At 56.2% G+C, this 18297-nt stretch overlaps 1 protein-coding gene across 1 annotated transcript in view; it reads left to right on the top strand.

The window, feature by feature from the left end:
- The window catches only part of Vipr2 (vasoactive intestinal peptide receptor 2), a 75027-nt gene that overhangs the window by 10310 nt on the left and 46420 nt on the right, over nucleotides 1–18297 (top strand). The window contains exons 3-5 of the mRNA XM_013033637.1: nucleotides 10855–10962; nucleotides 12843–12940; nucleotides 16946–17073. Coding sequence (XP_012889091.1) covers nucleotides 10855–10962; nucleotides 12843–12940; nucleotides 16946–17073 — 334 coding nt within the window. The remainder of the gene's footprint in view (nucleotides 1–10854; nucleotides 10963–12842; nucleotides 12941–16945; nucleotides 17074–18297) is intronic.

Raw genomic sequence — 18297 nt, 5'->3', positions numbered from 1 at the left:
ACACAGTATGGCCTGTGCAAGGTGCCCTGGGAGTTGAAATCCACCCCACAGAGGGGAGAGAGAAGGAATTTCCACCCAGGGTTTGGTGCTGGCTCTTCCCTGGGTTCCCAGCAAGTGCCAGGCTGAGGGAAGAAGAGGAGGCAGACCCGGATCCTCTGTAAGCTGGGAGGGAGAGCAGTGTGCGGGTGCACGGCCCTCAGGAGGAGATCTCGGGAGGCTTGGGAGAGGCAGAAGGTTGTATCAGGAAGGATTCCAAGCAGTCACTTCAGGGAGGGATTAAAGACTCAAGCAGTAAGTAGGATTCCAGCGGCAAGGCGACTCCAGCGTCCGTCTTGCAGGGTGCCATACAGCAATTCACAGGGAGACTGCAGAGGCCCTGGGGCTAGAGTGTGAGCCGCTCCTCAGAGAAAGCTCCCCAGAGCCAGGAGCAGGCCTGAGGACATGGAGGAGGGCCCAGCAGGGGCCCACCCAGCAGAGTCCCGCAGGCAGGAGGAGGGTTGTGCCATAGGGCTGAGGCTGCACCGTGCACAGGAGAAGGAAGAGAAGGAGCTGACTGGAGAGGAGGCGAGGGGCTCCATGAGGGGACCCCACCCACCCCGGAGACAGCCAGGCCGCCTGACAGAGGCCTGGGCCCGTGGGTCCAGGCCAGAGAGGTTGGGGAGGCTGGTGAGGGCACTGACGGCCAGCCACGGGGGCTCGGGTGCCCGCATGCCACACCACAGTGGCACAGGCAGGTCTGGGTGGTGACCCCGCCAGGCACTGTACTCACAGACCCCACGCAGGCTTGCCCGGGTCTGTGCCTGGACTGGCTCCTCACTAACTGTGGGTCCGGCCTTGCTAGATGTGTGAGTCACACCACTGTGGATAGATGTCCTGAGACGGTCCTGGGAAGCTGCCCAGGCCACGGTCATAAATCCAGGGGAGATTACCGCAGGATCAGCCGGCAAATCCTCTCCAAACGGGGTCAGCCGCAGAGGGGTTCTCGTGTAACTCACCACACACTCTGCCCTGCATGGGCTTCCTGTGACGCTGGCCAGGCCTTGAACCAAGAGCTCTGGACTGGGCTCTGGGCTCTGAGGATGGGGAGGAGGCTGGAGAGGCCCAGCAATGCTCCCCGGTAGTGAGAAGTCAACACACCCATGTCCTAAACGTGCTCTGCTCCTGCTTGTGTGCATCACCCCAGTCCACACAGCACTGCGTGGGGCGGGTCACACAGCTGACCGCAGGCTCCACCCCGGGCTGATATAGTTGGTTTGGATTCGGCAATTTTTAATGTATACGTTTGATCTCGATTCCTTCATGTTCCTTTGAAAATTAGCAACTCTAGTTAATTCTGGGAGGTTGTGCAGCGTTGGCTCACAACCCAGAGGGAGGCTCTTGACTGCAGGACCCTTCAAGGCCCAGAATAAGCTGCTGCTGTTCAGGTCCTGAAGTCTGTTGGGAGCCAGGACACAAGTGCCCTACAGTGCGGTGTGCACAAAGTGCTGGGAGTCAGCACACAAGTGCCCTACAGTGCGGTGTGCACAAAGTGCTGGGAGCCAGCTCCCCAGAGCCCTACAGTGCCGTGTGCACACACGAAGTGCTGGGAGCCAGCTCCCCAGAGCCCTACAGTGCCGTGTGCACAGACAAAGTGCTGGGAGTCAGCACACAAGTGCCCTACAGTGCGGTGTGCACAGACAAAGTGCTGGGAGCCAGCTCCCAGAGCCGTCCAGTGCCGTGTGCACAGACAAAGTGCTGGGAGCCAGCTCCCAGAGCCGTCCAGTGCCGTGTGCACACACAAAGTGCTGGGAGCCAGCTCCCAGAGCCGTCCAGTGCCGTGTGCACACACAAAGTGCTGGGAGCCAGCTCCCCAGAGCCCTACAGTGCCGTGTGCACAGACAAAGTGCTGGGAGCCAGCTCCCAGAGCCGTCCAGTGCCGTGTGCACAGACAAAGTGCTGGGAGCCAGCTCCCAGAACCGTCCAGTGCCGTGTGCACAGACAAAGTGCTGGGAGCCAGCTCCCAGAGCTGTCCAGTGCCGTGTGCACAGACAAAGTGCTGGGAGCCAGCTCCCAGAGCTGTCCAGTGCCGTGTGCACACACAAAGTGCTGGGAGCCAGCTCCCAGAGCCGTCCAGTGCCGTGTGCACACACAAAGTGCTGGGAGCCAGCTCCCAGAGCTGTCCAGTGCTGTGTGCACAGACAGGCTGAGAAATGCAATTTCTGAGTCTTCACCTGTAGCTTATGTCTGGTCCCATCTTTGATACTAAAACCACAGTGGCGTGTCAGAGTTCCGGGGCCTCTGAAACACCGGGGCCTATCAGCATTTCCCAGGGTGCGGCGCCCTAGCTGCTCACCTCCGCTGGATCCTTGCTCTGAGGAGCCTTGTCTCCCGCCTTCCCGTCCTGCCTCTTCCCTGTTTCTCTCAGACTGTAAGTGGGCTCACTCACCAACCGCAGGCCAGAGACTGTGGTGGCCAGTTAAGCCTCTGCCATTCATCTGGCAGGAAAAGCTCTTTGCCAAAGAGCTGGTGGGAGGTGACATCACTACCCAGCATGATGCTGACATGGGCGGTGCTCAGTGAGCATTTGTGAAGATGTCACAGCCATAAACGGTTTGGTGGAACCCATCTAAAAGCTGTTGGCCTTTCCGTTAGTTTCTGCCTCCATGGAGGTTAGGTTGCTGTCACGCCTGAGCTTGTGCCAGTTTTTCTCGGGCTTTCCCGGGGCCTCCAGCGTGGTCGCCTGCGCCTACACCAGCGGTCCGCAGGAGAAGCACCCTCTCCCGAGCCCCATGGCCTCCAGAGCCCATCTGTTTCTGGGCCCTTGAGTTGAACGTTTCTCTCTGAGGGGTTCTTTCCTCTCTGGTCCTGCTTCTATTATCATTCCTAATCACAACCTTCATAAAATGGCATTTGGCACCCAATCCCAGCTTAGCTGATGCATAGCCGTCTCTGTCCTTATCTCAATAGAAAATTCAGATTGATTATGGTACTGAAAAGTTTAGTTCAGCCTCTTACTTGCCTGGCAGAGGCGCTACCACTCGAGCCACACCCCGAGTCTTTCCCATGAGTTACTTTGGACACTGGGTCTCACAGTCTAACCTAGGCTGGTCGGGACTGGGACCCTCTGATTTACACTTCCCTCACAGCTAAGATGGCAGGCATCGCCACAACCAGCTATTGGTTGCTAACCTTTTCCCTAGGCTGATTCAATCCACCTCATCTCTGTTTCCTCCGTAGCTGGAATTACAGGCAGCAGACAAGTGGTATAAACATGCATCCTCAGAGCCAAAAGCAACAAGGTCATTTTTGGTGAATTTCTGTGATCACCGTTTGCCTTCAGAATAACTGGAATTTGATGGGTCTTGGGGTAACGGGTGCTTTATTGTTAGCCACTTGAGCAGAGGGCACCCACAGGGGCCTCCAGAGGAGCAGAGCCTGGCAGAGCGGCCTGCCTTCATAGTCTCTAGGCCTAGGTGAAGGTTTGTCCCCAAGCCACTGTCCTTGGAGCTGTGGGGTCCGGAGCTGGTAGCCCACATCACAGCGCCAGTGTGGACTTCTGCTCTCTCCAGAGCCTTATGCACAAAAAACACTACGCAGGAAGTACTGGATGCCAGCTCTCTGACACCCGTATCTCTGCCGTATGCTGCAAGCTCAGAAAACAGCCAGCTCCGTGTAGCCAGCTCAGGCGGCTGTCCAGTGACGGCCGAGCGTCCAGGGGACAGCGCTGTCAGTCTTGGACAGACAGCCAAGGTGAGGTAGAGATGGAAGTCTCGCCGCACTGCCGACACTGGCACCACTCCTGCCTTGCAAGGAAGCCACACAAAACCAGATTTGGGCCCCAGGAGATGAGACGTGATCTTAGCCGAGCTGGGTCCCGAGCAGACGGCTCTGGAGATCCACTGTGATCCTTCAGTGAGCTAGTGCCTGAGCAGATGGCTCTGGAGATCCACTGTGATCCTTCAGTGAGCTAGTGCCTGAGCAGACGGCTCTGGAGATCCACTGTGATCCTTCAGTGAGCTAGTGCCTGAGCAGACGGCTCTGTAGATCCACTGTGATCCTTCAGTGAGCTAGAGCCTGAGCAGATGGCTCTGTAGCTCCATTGTGATCCTTCAGTGAGCTAGTGCCTGAGCAGATGGCTCTGGAGATCCACTGTGATCCTTCAGTGAGCTAGTGCCTGAGCAGATGGCTCTGGAGATTTACTGTGATCCTTCAGGGAGCTAATGTTTGAGCAGATGCCTCTGTGGATTTGTTGTGATCCTTCAGTGAGCTAGTGCCTGAGCAGATGGCTCTGGAGATTTACTGTGATCTTTCAGTGAGCTAGTGCCTGAGCAGATGCCTCTGTGGATCTGCTGTGATCCTTCAGTAAGCTAGTGCCTGAGCAGATGGCTCTGGTGATTTACTGTGATCCTTCAGGGAGCTAATGCCTGAGCATATGCCTCTGTAGATCCACTGTGATCCTTCAGTGACCTAGTCTCTGAGCAGGTGGCTCTGTAGATCCACTGTCTTTGGTGACCTATCCCCTGAGCAGGTGGCTCTGAGATCCACTGTGATCTTTGGTGACCTAGCCCCTGAGCAGGTGGCTCTGTAGATCTGCTGGCCCCAGGCTCTTTGAGTAGCACCAGTGGTCCTAAGGGTCTGGAGCAGTCTAATTTGGGAAGGGGCCAGGGTCCCCTGTGTCTAGGCTCTGCATGCTGGCTCAGGTTTGACTTGCCTGTGAGTGCAGTGCAGGAGAGCTGGCACCTTGCTACAAGCAGCAACGATGCAATGGCTTGGAGATGCCAGCAAGTAGGAATCACTTCTCTGGGACAATTCAGTTTGGAACAGAGGGACATAGTGCAGAGGAGGACAAAGCACTCCCAAAATGAAGTCTTCCCGGCTCAGTTCCAATTCCATCCAGTTCTGAGTCCTTCAAGTTGATGATGGGCATAGAAGATTAGTGGCTTTATTGGCAAAATGAAGGAAATTCATTTTTGTGTGACTTACTTCAACACAGTAGACCCAGAGGGATCACAGAACGCTCCTTGCTCAGCATCCACTTCAGTAGAGAAGAAACAGAAGGCCGTGCAGGTGTACCCTGAAAAGAATGCCCTTTATAGATATACCTGCACAGATGTCTCCTGAGTTGGTGACCCATCCTACATACACCCCACACCCCACACGGGTGAGCCCCTCCCACACACACCCCACACCCCACACGGGTGAGCCCCTCCCACACACACCCCACACCCCACACGGGTGAGCCCATCCCACATACACCCCACACGGGTGAGCCCCTCCCACACACACCCCACACGGGTGAGCCCCTCCCACATACACCCCACACGGGTGAGCCCCTCCCACACACACCCCACACGGGTGAGCCCCTCCCACATACACCCCACATGGGTGAGCCCCTCCCACACACACCCCACACCCCACACGGGTGAGCCCACCCCACACACACCCCACACGGGTGAGCCCCTCCCACATACACCTCACATGGATGACCCATCCACATACACCCCACATGGGTGAGCCCCTCCCACACACACCCCACACGGGTGAGCCCCTCCCACATACACCTCACATGGATGACCCATCCACATACACCCCACACGGGTGAGCCCCTCCCACACACACCCCACACGGGTGAGCCCCTCCCACACACACCCCACACCCCACACGGGTGAGCCCATCCTACATACACCCCACACGGGTGACCCATCCACATACACCCCACACGGGTGACCCATCCACATACACCCCACACGGGTGAGCCCATCCACATACACCCCACACGGGTGACCCATCCACATAAACCCCACACGGGTGAGCCCCTCCCACACACACCCCACACCCCACATGGGTGAGCCCATCCTACATACACCCCACACCCCACACGGGTGAGCCCATCCCACACACACCCCACACCCCACACGGGTGAGCCCATCCTACATACACCCCACACCCCACACGGGTGAGTCCATCCCACATACACCCCACACGGGTGACCCATCCTACATACACCCCACACCCCACACGGGTGAGCCCCTCCCACACACACCCCACACCCCACACAGGTGAGCCCCTCCTACATACACCCCACACGGGTGAGCCCATCCTACATACACCCCACACGGGTGAGCCCATCCTACATACACCCCACACGGGTGAGCCCCTCCCACACACACCCCACACAGGTGAGCCCCTCCCACATACACCCCACACGGGTGAGCCCATCCTACATACACCCCACACGGGTGAGCCCATCCTACACACACCCCACACGGGTGAGCCCATCCCACACACACCCCACACGGGTGAGCCCATCCTACACACACCCCACACGGGTGACCCATCCCACACACACCCCACACGGGTGAGCCCCTCCTACATACACCCCACACCCCACACGGGTGAGCCCCTCCTACACACACCCCACACGGGTGACCCATCCCACACACCCCACACGGGTGACCCATCCCACACACCCCACACGGGTGAGCCCCTCCCACACACACCCACACGGGTGAGCTCCTGCCTAGCAAGCCGACTGTGAACCTGGTAGCTTGCTAGCGTAGTGAAGCTTCTCTACCTCTGTGAACCTGGTAGCTTGCTAGCGTAGTGAAGCTTCTCTACCTCTGTGAACCTGGTAGCTTGCTAGCGTAGTGAAGCTTCTCTACCTCTGTGGTTCCTGGCTTTCTACCTTCCTGACAGGAACTGAGAAGTAGTTGACAGTTGAGGTTTCAGTACCTATTGATGATTTGCACTCAGAGCTGTAGTTTGAATATGAAAACTTGTTCAGTTCTCCAACACTAACCACTCTTCACACATTTACTAGCTTTTTCATAGAGATTTCCTTTCCGTTGAGAAAGAACTATAATTTATTCAAACGATAAAATTCCAAGTACTTTTTACTCATTTCTTAATAACTTGTGCGATTATCAGCATTGTGTGTGCTGAGCTTACAAATTTTAATTGTTACGGTCATATTGTGGAATATCACACAGCCATTAAAAACGATGGCCTTCCAAGGGGGCACAGGGAGGGAGGGAGCGTGAGCAAACACAGTCATGGTTTCCATATGCACTATGTGGAAAACAAACTATGTAACTAGTGGGCAGGGATGGGAGGGGCGTCTTGGAGAAAGGGAAGGAAGGGTGGCGTTGTCCAAACATAGATGTGCACATTACCTGAATTGTGAGGTAACCACAGCTTAATAATAACTATAAAATGGTATTTCTAAAATAGCATGAAATGTGAGAGATGCATTGGTAAGTTGGAAAGGTCAGGTGCCTATAATCATAGCTACTCACGAGGATTATAGTTTGAAACCTGCCAGGAAAGAAAAGTTTGTTACACCAGATGTCCCTCAGTAGATGAATGGATCAAGAAAATGTGATACACACACACACACACACACACACACACACACACACACACAATGGAATTCTATGCCTCCATCAGAAAGAATGACATTGCCCCTTTGTTAGGAAATGGAACAACTTGGAAAAAATTATATTAAGTGAAGTAAGCCAGGGGCAAAGAAACATAGTCCCATGGTTTCCCTTATTTGCAATTACTAGTATATGTCTGGGACAAATAGAAAAGGTCAAAATCTATGTACATATAACCAGATAAGATGATGTTAAGTGAAATAAACTCCAAGATAAGGACACAAGTGGTTTTTTTCTTTCTTGCTATTGTTCCTAATGTATTTATCATGTACCATGTGATTTTTTTTTTGTTGCTTTGTATGGTCTTCCCCAACAGTATAACCCGTTTTCACTGTATTTGATGTCAGTGCTCTGCATCTTGTATATACACTTCTCTAGCTTGGGGAGAGGAAGGAAAAAAACAAAATGCTTAAATAGAGATACAGGTTGACCCATTGTAACAATGAGATGTACAAGACACTATGTAAAAAAAATGAACTTTACAATTTAGACCAGGTTGAGGGGGGGGGGTGTTAGTCATGGAGGTAGGAGGGAAGAAAGGGTAGGGGAAAAATAAAGGAGGTTACAATGCTTTGTAGGAAATGTATTCATGACCTTGCTCATGTAACTGTAACCCCTCTGTACAGCATTTTTACGATACAAAACATATTTAAGAAAATTTTGAAGAGGATTGAAATAAAACACTTTCAAATATTTAAGCATTTTGTTTTTTTCCCTTCCCCTCCCCAAATTAGAAAAGTGTATATACAAGATGCAGGGCCCCAGAATCAAATACAATGAAAGCAGGGGTTATACCATGGGGGAGGAACATACAAAGAAACAAAGAAATCACATGAATACGTTAAAAACAATAGCAAGAAAGAAAAATCCGCTTATGTCCCTGTCTTGGGGTTCATTTCACTTATCCATTGTAACAATGAGATGTGCAAGACACTATGTTGAAAATGAACTTTACAACTTGGGGGGGGCGGTGAGCGAGGAGGGAGGAGGGAGAAGGTGGGAGGGAAGGGATGGTAGGGGAAAAACAAAGGAGGAGGCAGCCATGCTCAACAGGAAACGTGCTCATCACCTCACTCATGTCACTGTAACCCCTCCATACACTATTTTATAATTTAAAAAAGTATTAAAAAAGAAAAAGAAAAGTTTGTGAGAATCTTCTCTCCAAGATAAATTACAAGCAGCAGGACTGGAGTTACAGCACCAAAGTGGCAGCCAGTCTCAAGTGCCAGCCTAGCACGTACAAGACCTGGAGTTCACACTCCAGTATCACAAAAAGCGGAGGGATTCAAGTAATATAGAAGTACATAATACTCTACTTCCGTAAATCAGTTACTTTCCATGTGTATGAGCGCATGCCAGAGAGAACCCAGTGAACTCAGAACTCCTGGGTCACCTGAGGCCTTGCCCGAGGTCCTGAGGGGGACCTTCCAGACCAGATGCCGGAGCCCCGCTGCCTACGGCTCTGACATCACATCAGATGTCCGGGCCCCGCTGCCCACAGCTCTGACATCACATCAGATGCCTGAGCCCCGCTGCCCACGGCTCTGACATCACATCAGATGCCTGAGCCCCGCTGCCCACGGCTCTGACATCACATCAGATGCCCGAGCCCCGCTGCCCACGGCTCTGACATCACATCTGGAGGCTTCCTGGAGGTAGAGGTGCCGGGGCCCCCCAGCAAGCCTGTCCTCACTCTTGGGCCTTCTTCCTGCTCTGAGACTCCAGCAGAGCCACACCGCAGCACCCCAGAGCTCTGCCCCGTCTACCTCTGCGTCCTGCCAGATGGCCACTCTCTTCTCCACCACAAATTCTGTGCAAGGAATGGCCAAGGTGCAGGAAGTGCTTTGTCTGGTTTCTTCTGTGGCAAGAAAGAAGTCACTCTATAATAAAAGAACTTGGACCCAATGGCATGTCTTCACTGAGGGCCAGCTGAGCCAAGGAGGTTCACAGCTGCTCCAAGTGACAGTCCTGCTCCAGTCCCTCTCTTCTGTCTGTCTTCTCACCCTGAGGTGTCCCTACACGCTCAAACCCCACACACAACAGAAAGCACAGGCGCTCAGGAGGAATGAGAGGGTAACGTGTACAAAGCCCCATCTGCCTGCTCTGTGGGGACGAGTCTGAGTTTTCTCTAGGATGCACCGGCTAGCTGCTCTGCTTTACCCACCTGCCCTTGAGGACGAAACGATACGCCCGGTGGTGGGCACCGAGGAGGGGCTCTGGCAGCTGGTGCTGGGCTGGAGGGTGGGGACTGCAAAGCGCAGCCCCTTGGGCCTCGCGGTGAGCCAGCATCTGCCTGCCCGGCTGGCCGCGAGCTCTGTGTGCAGGAAGGGAGCTTTCTCCTCCGCCCCTGTTGGTTGCTGTGGGGTGGCGAGAGACCAGCCAGGCTCTGGCTGTCCTGAGCACTGGGTTAGCACTGCCCTGCCTTCCTGCCCCGCATCATTTCTGCAAGGAGCTTCATTCTGTGACCTTCCACATAGGCCTTTTGAGTGCATTGAGGCTGGGCTGCAGAGCTGCCCACGTCCGGGGGCCACCCCGCCCAGCACTTCGGCTCTCACCTGGTCTCCCCGGGCCCCTCACACCGATGAGCCAGCCTTCCTGTCAGCACCTTCTAGCAGGGCAGTGTTGGCCTGCCCCAGCCCCGCCCCAGCCCCGCCCCAGCCCCGCCCCAGCCCCGCCCCAGCCCCGCCCCAGCCCCGCCCCAGCCCCGCCCCAGCCCCGCCCCAGCCCCGCCCCAGCCCCGCCCCAGCCCTGCCCCAGCCCACGGGAGACTCAGGTGTCTGCGGGGTGGGTGCGGGTGCAGGCGCGGGAGGGGCAAGGCAGGGCTGGGAGAAGCGAGGAGCCGACAGAAACTCGCAAGCGTGAGGAGCCGGCCTGCTGGGCTTGCTTGTTCGAGTCTTGCTGCTGCGTGTCTCGGTGTCAGTTCGAGTCTTGCTGCTGTGTGTCTCGGTGTTAGAGTCTTACTGCTGTGTGTCTCGGTGTCAGTTAGAGTCTTGCTGCTGTGTGTCAACAAGGTGACTATAGTTTTAAAATGTGATTTCCAAAGCACCAGAATGGGTTTTACATGTTCTCAACATTTACAAATGGTATTTGGGGGTGGGTGGGTGTGCTGATTAGCTTACTTTGATCATTCTACAATGTATACATGTGTCAAAAGGCCTCGTTTACCCCATAAATACATACAATTATTTGTCAGCTGGAAATGAAACTTGCAAAAGCACCCAGTCCATACCAAGTTGTTTGCAGGTCTTATTTCTCCAAAGCTGGTTAAATGATTGCACATTCTCAATAATACCATGCAAGTGGTTCATGGAAAATTGCTCTCTGGTGTGGTTATTTAGCCAATGGATTTCCTCTTGTGAAGCTTCCAGGCAAATCACAGCCTCATGGAAGGCTGTGCCCCAGCCCATGGCCTGTTCCTCACCCCTGCCTCTCCTTCCAGCCTGCAGGGGCGTCTGGGACAACATCACGTGCTGGCGCCCTGCGGATGTGGGAGAGACGGTCACCGTGCCCTGCCCCAAAGTGTTCAGCAACTTCTACAGCAAGCCAGGTACCGTGGGTGCACCCGGTGGGCCTGCCTGGAGCAGGCTTTCCTCTTTGGGCAGCGAGGGGCTGGGTCTCCCTCTTTCTAGCCTCTTCCTGCTTTGAGTGGAACCATGAAATAGTTGGAACAGATTGGGGTAGGTGCTTACTTTAGGGAGCAAAAGAATCCTGTCCCTTGGTGGGCAGGGCAGGTGTGAGGGAAGAGACTAAGCAAGGATCTTTCATGAACAGAGACAAATAAACAGGAGCCAGAGCACCAGCAATGTCATCTGGGGCGACAGAGACAAGGAAAAGATGAAGAAGGCTCTGCTGGTCCCCGAGGTTCTGAGCGAAGGTGGGGAGTGTGGGCCACTGGACCCCCTCTGCTCTGCCCCCAGACCCAAGTCCCTGTTGGCAGCTTCTCTGTCTCTGCAGAGAAGAGACAGGGCCAGGCCCCTTCCCTGCGCAGGGCTTGCTCTACGCAGCTCTGCAGGCCTGGCTCGTGGCTCACAATTCCTCACGGGGAGAAATCTCTCTGGAAAGGCAGAGGATAGAAGACATCCGGAAACAGGGAATAATGGTGCTTGGCAGAAATGTGCAGAAATCATTTTACCAGGGCGGTGATGGAGAAAACCTTGAGAACTAATGACATTGCACTTTAAAACAACAGTGGAGGAAATGGAGATCGGGGAAGGAATGGTCTCTTCTCAGGAGCTGAACCCTGTTGAGCACGGGACATCTCAATTCAGAGACTCTGAACCTCACAAACCGCTGTCCAGTCAGTGACACTGGCAGGAGCTCAGGCCAGGACTGTCCTCTGGACATTCCAAACACACTGGCCCAGGCCCAGGAGCAGACGCCTGCACACACCCAGCTCAGGTGTGGCGTGGGTGAATGACCTCGGGAGGGGCAGTGGAGCAGAGCGGAGCCCTGGGTCCCCGATCGGCAGACTTGCTCTGGGCCTAGGCTTCGTGCACTGTGTCACCAGCCCAGGGCGTCAGGGAGGAGCCTGCTCTCAGGCAGGGCTGAGTTCTCAGTGCCCCTGAGCAGGGGGCACCACAGTTAGGACACACGGAGCTTTTGAGTCAGAAAACCTGTCTTCCTCGCCGTCGTTTTCCAATCGCTGGGGAGCCGCGCTCCCACCCGTGCGGGGCCAGCGATGCGGGCTGTGACTGCATCACAGGCCCCCAGGGCCCCGGGCCCGCCGCTCCTCAGGAGCGCAGGAGAGGCACGGGAGCCTGAGCCTTAGTTCTGCCGTGGAGGGCAGCTTCGGGCAGAGTTTGGGCTTGAAGGGCTCGGGTAACTGCTGTCCCTGTTTCACTCTGTACTCTCCAAACTCTGCCCCACGTGGTGTTGTCACATTTCTGCCGGGAAATAGAGGGAATGCTACATTCTAGACTGACTACACAAATTTTAGCTTATTGAAGAGCAAATAATACAGTTCAGAATAAAGAGCAAAAGAAGTTCTTAACTGCCTTTCTTTCTTGCAATTTAAACCTTCCTCCCACAATGACTTTCCTCTCTCTGGCTGTCAGCCGCGTCAGTCCTGGTGCTGCCTCTCGAGGGGCAGGCAGAGGGGAGGGCGAGCAAGCCCCCGCATCCAGGACAGAGCAGGCAGGGACCTGGCGTTAGTCACTGGGTGGTGACAGAGCGTCAGAATCTACTAAGGACTTCCATCTACGCTGAGATAAGAGTACGTAAAGTTGAAGCAACTACAAGTGTAGTTTCTGTCTTCATTGCTTTCTGACATGGTGGTCTAGTCCCTGCAAGTCCACGATGTGGGTTGAAGGAGGGTGACCGGGAAGGGCTTCTGAGAGCAGTAGCATTAAGACGACAAAGTCTCCAGACAGACGTAGCATTGTCTCTACTGAGACCCTGCACATACAACATCTGAGCTTTACTTTCCAGGAAACATAAGCAAAAACTGCACGAGTGACGGGTGGTCAGACACGTTCCCAGATTTCATGGACGCATGCGGCTTCAACGACCCAGACGATGACAATAAGGTAGGACCCCAGGCGAAGCCAGACCCCCGCCCACAGCGGGGCCTTTGCTCGGCCAGGCCTCTGCTCTGCTCTGTTACTCATGTTCGGGACTCACTGATTCTCAGTAACTTCAGAGAAATCACAGAGAAGCAAACCGTCTTTGCTGATGGTAGACACCTGTACACGGGCCACACTGCCTCCAGGCAGCTCACCCTTCCCAGACTTACAGTTATTGACTTCCCACTCGCACAGATCAAATTCTGCCATGGGTGTTACACATACAATCATTATTGACTGCAAAACTAGTTTAATCCAAGGAAAACCCTAGCCTCCACAAAGCCATAGCTGGCTGCAGATGGCGGAATCAGAAGGCAACAGGTAGGACTTTGAGTGCAGGTCCTTGCTCAGGCTGCTGCCCAGCTCTGCACAGCTCCTCCCACGCCCGAATGTCTCCAATCTACGCTCAAGGACCCCCAGCGGCCCAGTGACTGGAAGACACAAAGGCGCACAGAACTCACCCCGCCTCTGCTCCCGTTCGAGGTGCGGGCGGCTCTGGCCTTGCTGGGACCCGCACAGAGGCCGCTCTGGCTCGTGAAGACCGTGCCTGCCTAGTTCTTAAGAAAAGAGCGCTCTGCTAAATTTAGCCCCGGGCTGTTTGGCATTTCAGCCCTCCGTGTGTCAAGTGGACGCATTTCTTCCATATTATGCCATATTCCCAAAATATTTACACACTCTCCTGCAGCATCTTTCCACTGTAGCCACTCTTCCTACAGCTTGGCTTCCCTTGCCAACCCATGCCAGACTGTTCGCAGTGTGTTTGCTTGGTCCCCAGCCATGTGTGGTGTGACCTGTATGTCTGGTACCCATTGGTGAGCAGTGTGTGTGGTGTGTGTATCTGGTCTCCATTAGTGAGCAGTGTGAGCAATGTGTGTATCTGGTCTCCATTGGTGAGCAGTGTGAGTGTTGTGTTGTGTCTGGTCTCTATTGGTGAGCAGTGTGAGTGTTGTGTGTGTCTGGTCTCCATTGGTGAGCAGTGTGAGTGTTGTGTGTATCTGGTCTCCATTGGTGAGCAGTGTGAGTGGTGTGTGTCTGGTCTCCATTGGTGAGCAGTGTGAGTGGTGTTCATGTCTGATCTCCATTGGTGAGCAGTGTGAGTGTTGTGTGTGTCTGGTCTCCATTGGTGAGCAGTGTGAGTGGTGTGTGTCTGGTCTCCATTGGTGAGCAGTGTGAGTGTTGTGTGTATCTGGTCTCCATTGGTGAACAGTGTGAGCGGTGTTCGTGTCTGGTCTCCATTGGTGAGCAGTGTGAGTGGTGTGTGTCTGGTCTCCATTGGTGAGCAGTGTGAGCGGTGTGTGTGTCTGGTCTCCATTGGTGAGCAGTGTGAGCGGTGTGTGTGTCTGGTCTCCGTTGATGAACAGTGTGAGTGTTGTGTGTATCTGGTCTCCAATGGTGAGCAGTCTGAGCGGTGTTCGTGTCTGGTCTCCATTGGTGAGCGGTGTGTGTGCCTGGTCTCCCCTCCTGAACGGTGGGGTGCTGCGTGCCTGTCTGTCCCCTGCCCGTGGTCACAGCCTGCTGGACATGCCAGGTCTGGTGTCCCAGTAGGACAAGCACCCCAGGGGTCAGACACCATGGGAACTCCGCTGTCCACTGTGTGTGTGGCACTGGCAGTGTCCTCTGGGCCGAGTCCGGGCAGCGTCTCTGTATCCCCTGCGGTTCCTGGCATCCAGGACCGTGTGTGGTGACCTGACGCCAGCCTTTGGTGTTGAGGAAAGGGGTGCTTGGGTCAGGGAGAGCAAGGTCAGTGTGGAAGGACATCTTGACAGTGTGGACAGAATGGGCAGGTCCTCAAGATGGAGCTGCACCTGTGGCTGCTCTCCAAAGTCCTGAGGCTGAACTCGAGTTCACAGACAGAAAATGGCTTCCAGAAACCAGACACAATGACTAGCCATGCTTAAGCCCACTTGGCCTTAACTGTCTTCAAACTAATTCTCTGCAATAAAGCACTGGTCTCTTCAGGCCAGGGAGACCAGAGGCTGACGGGCCCTGCAGGCCTCCCCCATGGAGAACATGGGGGAAGTCGTCCAGAGGAGAGGAAAGGCTCTGAGGTTGGAACGGTACAGTCTAGAAAATGATGTGTCTGATGGTACCCGCCCCGGGGCCTTGGCCAGGGGAGCTTCCTGGAGCCCAAACCCAGGCTCACCGCCTGGCAGCCCTTGCTCCTTCTTGACATCAGCATGGAGACTGGCTCACCCACGCGTGCCCTGTGGGCCGGTGTGGCCATGCAGAGACCTTTCCGCCGAAATTGGCTCCACACACAGTAGCAGTCCTGTCCTCGCGTCCCTGCCCTTCTTGAGGTGTGTCTGCCACCCCAAGAGGCCAGGTCGCCAGAGAGGTGCATCCCAGGGGACCGTGTCCCGGGACAGACTGACCCCAGGGGAGCTGTGTCCCAGGAAGGGTGTGCTCTCAGTAGCGCTGAGTCTTCAGGAAGGACAGGGCAGAGGCCGTGTCTCTAGGACAGACCGTGTCTCAGGAGAGGCCACGATGTCCCCAAGGGAGGCCATGGCTGAGGAAGGACTTTGTCCTGAGCCAGAGGCCACGTCCATTAGAGGACACGGCCGCTCTATGTCCCAGGAGAGCTTCCCAGTAGAAGCCAGGACCCCAGGGAAGGACAGGCTCCTGGCAGCCGAGCCGGGACTTGCTGGGACACACACCGGGTGGCCTCTGGCCTGCACCCTATGCGCGTCCCCTGGGGCCGGGCCCACCTGGATCCAGTGTCCAGTCCCTTCCTCAGCTGGGGAGGAGAGAGACCAGAGGGTCTGAGACTGAAGGAGGTGCTTCTTCCTGGCCAGCGGAGGTGCTGCTGCTGTGATCTGTGCACAGCATGAACAAGGGACTGCAGATGGAAGAGATGGCAGCTTCCTTCCCTCAGTACCTCCCCTCCACGGCCTCCAAAGACAGGCAGACCTTGTCCCTGCGGTGAAGACTCCTCTTGCAGCAACAGGTGGAAACTCAAGTGTGGCCCCACTCCAGCCCTGGCTGCCATTGTACAGCTTCACTACTACCTCCTGGGAGAAGAGCTTGGGGCAGGGAGGAGCTTCAGGCAGGGAGGAGCCCGGGGCAGGGAGGAGCTTCAGGCAGGGAGGAGCCCGGGGCAGGGAGGAGCCCGGGGCAGGGAGGAGCTTCAGGGAGGAGCTTCAGGCAGGGAGGAGCCTGGGGCAGGGAGGAGCTTCAGGGAGGAGCCTGGGGCAGGGAGGAGCCTGGGGCAGGGAGGAGCTTCAGGGAGGAGCCCGGGGCAGGGAGGAGCCCGGGGCCGGGAGGAGCCCGGGACAGAGAGGAACTTCAGGCAGGGAGGAGCCCGGGGCAGGGAGGAGCCCGGGGCAGGGAGGAGCCCGGGGCAGGGAGGAGCTTCAGGCAGGGAGGAGCCTGGGGCAGGGAGGAGCCCGGGGCAGGGAGGAGCAAAGGGCAGGGTGGAGCTTCAGGCAGGGAGGAGCCCGGGGCAGGGAGGAGCCCGGGGCAGGGAGGAGCCCGGGGCAGGGAGGAGCTTCAGGGAGGAGCTTCAGGCAGGGAGGAGCCCGGGCAGGGAGGAGCTTCAGGGAGGAGCTTCAGGCAGGGAGGAGCTTCAGGGAGGAGCTTCAGGCAGGGAGGAGCCCGGGGCAGGGAGGAGCTTCAGGCAGGGAGGAGCTTCAGGCAGGGAGGAGCAAAGGGCAGGGAGGAGCCCGGGGCAGGGAGGAGCTTCAGGCAGGGAGGAGCTTCAGGGAGGAGCTTCAGGCAGGGAGGAGCCCGGGGCAGGGAGGAGCCCGGGGCAGGGAGGAGCCCGGGCAGGGAGGAGCTCCGGAGGTCGGGCTGGCAGCTGCCCCAGCGCCCCTCGCTGGGCCTGGGCATCAGCCCTCTCATTTGTGAAGGAGTGGTTGGTTCTTCACCGCAGACTCTAGACCTCCTCAGCCGCTGTGGGGAGACCTTCACAGGCTGCACCTTCAACCCAGAGGAGTCCCTTTGTGAAAAGTAGACGTCCGTGGTGCTCTGTAGTGCATGCAGAGCTCCCCGGCCCCGCAAGGCCTCCGCCGCCAGGACCAGCCAGCCTCAGAGCTGAACAAGCAGCCCGTGCTGCGGCAGGCCTGTGCTTGCTGCTCCTCGGTGGAGCAGCACAGACTTGTGTACTTGTACCAACACAATGTGACGATATAGCAGAGTACCCCCGGCATTTCCATGGTTAGGGCTTTTGGGTCATCTAGAGATGATTGGAAGTACATGGAAGAACGGCACCACTTCGTGCAATGCTGGGGCCAGAAGCCCCTCCCACCCTGGGGCTCTCGGAGCAGGCCCTGCGGGCTTCGGGGAGATCTGGGGATGCGTCCACATAGCCAACACCCAGGCCAGGCCGCCAGCTCCTTCCTGGCAGCCGCACAGGGACTGTTAGTGTGGAGGGGGGTCTCTGTGGCCACACAGCATGTTGGAAACCACCAGACCACAGGGATGGTTGTGGGCTTTTTTCTGAAAGGTATTTCTTACCCTTTTTGGTTTGGCTTGGGTTTTACGAGACAGCATCATGCTGTGTACGATGGCCTCAAACTCAGCACCTTCTGCTAGTCACCAGACGTTCACCACCCCCCCGACAATACAAATGGCCTTTAAGCACACGGAAAGATTCTTGGGCCTTTTTTGCCCCAATACCAAGGATAAAACCTAGGGCCTCTGCCTGCTACTAGGCAGACACCACCGAGCGACATCTGAAGGCTGTTTCCTCTTTAAAGAACACTTTGTCCAGAGTAAATTTTCCCTGAGGAAATTTCTGAGCACACTGTATGGAAGCGTATAATGTATGTTTGTGAAATGAAAGTGAACAGTTATTTGGACTGCAGGAAAAAAGCAAATTGTACATCCCATGACAGAGTCCCTCGTCGCCGGGAAGAGCAGGCTCCACGCGCTCCTCGGGAAGGGCAGGAAGGGCAGGCTCCACGCGCTCCTCGGGAAGGGCAGGAAGGGCAGGCTCCACGCGCTCCTCGGGAAGGGCAGGCTCCACGCGCTCCTCGGGAAGGGCAGGCTCCACGCGCTCCTCGGGAAGGGCAGGAAGGGCAGGCTCCACGCGCTCCCCCGGAAGGAAGGGCAGGAAGAGCAGGCTCCACGCGCTCCTCGGGAAGGGCAGGAAGGGCAGGCTCCACGCGCTCCTCGGGAAGGGCAGGAAGGGCAGGCTCCATGGGCGTCGCGGCCTAGCCCTGCCGTGCTAATCAGACCCCAAGCTCCCACTGCCTCGGCACCCCGGAAGATAGCCTGTGAGGTTCACGCACATGCGGTCAGCGCAAGGCAGGCAGGGCCAGCACTGGCCTCACACACATGCGGTCAGCACAAGGCAGGCAGGGCCAGCACTGGCCTCACACACA

This window comes from Dipodomys ordii, unplaced genomic scaffold, assembly GCF_000151885.1.
Source record: "Dipodomys ordii isolate 6190 unplaced genomic scaffold, Dord_2.0 Scaffold173, whole genome shotgun sequence".
NCBI classification, from domain to species: Eukaryota; Metazoa; Chordata; class Mammalia; order Rodentia; family Heteromyidae; genus Dipodomys; species Dipodomys ordii.
Note: the sequence above shows the minus strand (reverse complement) of the source record. Positions and strands in the feature narration are given on the sequence as shown.